General features: G+C 40.7%; 1 protein-coding gene across 1 annotated transcript in view; it reads right to left on the bottom strand.

Moving 5' to 3' along the window:
* Positions 1-3133, bottom strand: part of adgrd2 (adhesion G protein-coupled receptor D2) — a 58632-nt gene extending 55499 nt beyond the window's left edge. The window contains exon 1 of the mRNA XM_017306520.1: positions 3100-3133. Coding sequence (XP_017162009.1) covers positions 3100-3118 — 19 coding nt within the window. The 5' untranslated portion in view covers positions 3119-3133. The remainder of the gene's footprint in view (positions 1-3099) is intronic.
* Between the last annotated feature and the right edge of the window lie 284 nt (positions 3134-3417).

The following is a 3417-nucleotide window of genomic DNA, read 5'->3' as shown; positions in this document are numbered from 1 at the left end:
ACAACACCTACAAATCATGATTCTGTCATCCAGCACTGAACAGCTGCTGGTGTTCTTCAGGAAACTCTACATGGTCCAGCCCAACTGCCAAGTCAACTGTCACAGTAGCAATGAAAATCACCTCATATTGTTCTCAGCCTCATGTCATTCACCCATTCTTGTCACAAACCAGAGACAAACTTTTCTCCCACTCTCCATATCTGAACCTATTGTGTGATTGGTATGTAATTTATTTATGCAGAAAACAAAGCTACTAAACTTCCATGATCTGCAGTTCTGACTGTCTGTGCAAGGTTGAATGGGTTGTCGTATAGCACCAATAGTCACCATAATGTGGACCATGTGTGAAAACAGCGAACGTTTTAATACGTATGTAAAATGTATTTTTTTAGGTTAGATGCTGCAGCTTTAAACAGAGGTTTGGTGTGAGAGTCACTACCAGGTGGAGCAGAAGCGGCGCTCCGYCTGTGAAATATTACTACCTGTAGCGTAGCAGCGGTTCAACAGTGAGAGTAGAACCAGCGTCTTACATCGCAGCTCGAAGACTTAAATAATTTTGCGGGTTATTTGTTTAGCTTTCTGACCGTCATGCTAATCCGGGTGAATGTTTGTAGCTGTGCGCTGCTTTACCTGCTATCTGATCCTCCATATGTCTTTTTTACTGCAGTAAGCCTCAATGTAGCCAATCTCCGTCAAGTATATCATTGTTTTTATGTTGTATTAGCTTCGTTGTGTTGATGCATTTTGACGTGCTTCAATTTTCCACCGTAACACGCAAACTTCCCCATTCACTCAGTGCGTTATAGTTCCACATTGCTTGGGATTTGTTGCTGCGGGTCCAAACTGGGTGTTCAGGCAAGGCGGTGAAGAGCGGCAAATTATTTTGCTATATTACACTTGAAGTGATTCAACTTGATATTTTACAACGTTTTTAGGTGTGAACGTATCTGCATAAGTCTCAAATATCTGCCCGGTTCATCAACATAATTGCAGTTTTGCTCAGACATTGTTGGACATTTCTGTTCCCGCTGCATTAGCAGACAGCTCCAGATGTCAGCTGTCAGTGCTCCAGGTTTGGTTTACAGAAGCCTGACTCCCGGCACACTGCTATAAAAGCCCCCACTAGCTTTCCCCAATGAGTGGAAATTAAACACAGATGGCAAAATGTTTGGTTTACTAAAGTATTTCATTTATTTCTGAGCAAATTGGTTTKATTGGTTAAAGTTAAGCCTTCAAAGATAATAGTTTTATTTAACTATAATGTCTTATCTGAGATCTGGAAAATATTATATTTGAAAATGAGTAATTTGCTTATATTTATTTCTTGTAGAAATGTCCTATATGTTTGGACATTTTAGAACCAAACTAACAGATTTATTTATTTATCTATCTATTTATTTATGTTTCACTATGGAACAGACATTACTACAAAAGTAGAAGAATTACACAGAAATCAGGAGTACTACAGCTAAAAAAACAAACTTCGACTCTGTTGTTTGTTTTCTTTGCCACTCTGTGCTTCACGATGTCATGGTTGCTAGGCAACATGAGTTACGCTGAGGTTGGGGCRGGGACGGTTGGTGAAGGCTAGACCTGTCCGAACTCACATCTTCGAAGGACCCGGTCTATGTAGGAAGGATGCAGATCCTGAATTTGGACATGGCTTATGTCTGAGCACCAGGAGAAGTTTTGAGTACAAGCGTTACAAGTTTTGAGAAGAAACACATGAAGTTCTGCTTTCAAAATAAAAATGTAAGCAAAAGTACTAAAGATTTTGGGAACAAAAGACATGAAATCCTGCTTTCAGAATGAAAATATATGCTCTTGGATTATGGCAGAAAAATTCCCTCAGATTGGAGACCTTCTGTTGTTGAACTTCTCTGGATCTCCAACACACATCTACCTGTCTGTTCACCCTGCAACACTCAATCTCCTCTGCACTCCTCAAGCAAAATCACCACCCAAACCAGTTATCCTCTTCCTGCCTCTTCCTTCCCCAGGGCAGAAAATTGCAGTAAATTCCTTGTAAACCTGACAAACATAAAGGCCTGAGTCAGTGACAATCCAGGAGACCATCGTTACAAAGCCCAACAATGCACATTCCATGTCAAAGTGTATGTTGTTGAGGTATTCTTTTTACAGAGCAACAATACATTGCTTCAAATGACATAAACTTTATTAAGTTTTTTACAGAGCTATCATGATTTCTTAATAGATACTTTTATGGTATTTTAAGGCATGATACTAACAAGAACATGCAATTAAAACTGCTTTAAAACATCTTAAAAGATTTTGTCCTCCTGGTCTGGGCCTTGTTTTCGTTGTCTGGAAAGCTATTCAGAAGTCTTTTTGCTAKATCCAAACAATAAAAAAGAAAGTTTCAACTTCAGAAGATTAACATTCAGAAGAGGGCTATTCATTTTTGTGGGAGATGGTTGAACACAGCAAGCAAACAAAAATAAATCTTTTTACTTTTGTTTGAAATGTGGTCCAAAGTTTGGACCACATTTCAGGGGAGGCCATTCACACCAACGCCTCCTTGAGGTAGAATACTGTCTGGGTTTTTCCCAGTATTTTGATCAATATACAATGTTCTGACCAGACTCTTCTGGTCAGGTCGTAATAAGCAGAGACTCACAAAAGAAAAGGGGACTAATTGACCTCCCTTTTCCCCTGGCTGTTCCTTCACTGTAAGTCTGCACCCACTGCCACCCAGCRCATTTCCATGACAACCTGTGGATTGTAAGGGAGGTATGGAAACGTCAAACACTCTGTGGGCGTGCTTCGTTSCTCACAAAAGGCCAGTGACATACATGTGGAGCGAGGATGAAGGCTTTTCCCAGAAGAACCAGCCCAGCAAGAGAGGACAGGGGAGAAAGTGGTGACAGCCCCCTCGGCTCCTCATTTTTAATCTCAGCCAGCTGCTCTGTTGCAGAAGAGACCTTAAATAAAAATAAGATTCTACAACATACACTGGTAACATAAAAGGGGAGAGGAGAGCAGATGTATTTTTAAACACGCCTCTACTTGAGAGAATTTGCTTTGCACATGTTTCGTGACCCAGTAATAGTTTTGGCATAAAGCAAAGATGGTACCTACCTGACAAATCCAACCACATACTCAAACTGCACAAATCARTTGGTTAGCCCAAAAGTCCAATATTTATAGACAGACATTTGCAGAATCCATCCTTGTTAACAAACACCTCTGGTAGGTCAGCAATCAGTGGCCATGTTTGTCTGGCCATATCTGGAGAGAGCAGATAGCCTTTATGGCTGCCTGGTTACCATCAATCAGGCCTGCAACTGATGAACAGCAGCAGGGGTCATGCCATTACCATGGAGACTAGCTTTAAAAACAGCCATATAAACAATATATGGCGCTAGCATGACACAAAGAAAAAGAGAGAGAGGGGGA

Source organism: Poecilia reticulata, linkage group LG9 (genome assembly GCF_000633615.1).
Source record: "Poecilia reticulata strain Guanapo linkage group LG9, Guppy_female_1.0+MT, whole genome shotgun sequence".
Taxonomy (NCBI): Eukaryota; Metazoa; Chordata; class Actinopteri; order Cyprinodontiformes; family Poeciliidae; genus Poecilia; species Poecilia reticulata.
The sequence above is the reverse complement of the archived record's forward strand: the minus strand, read 5'-3'. Positions and strand labels throughout refer to the sequence as shown.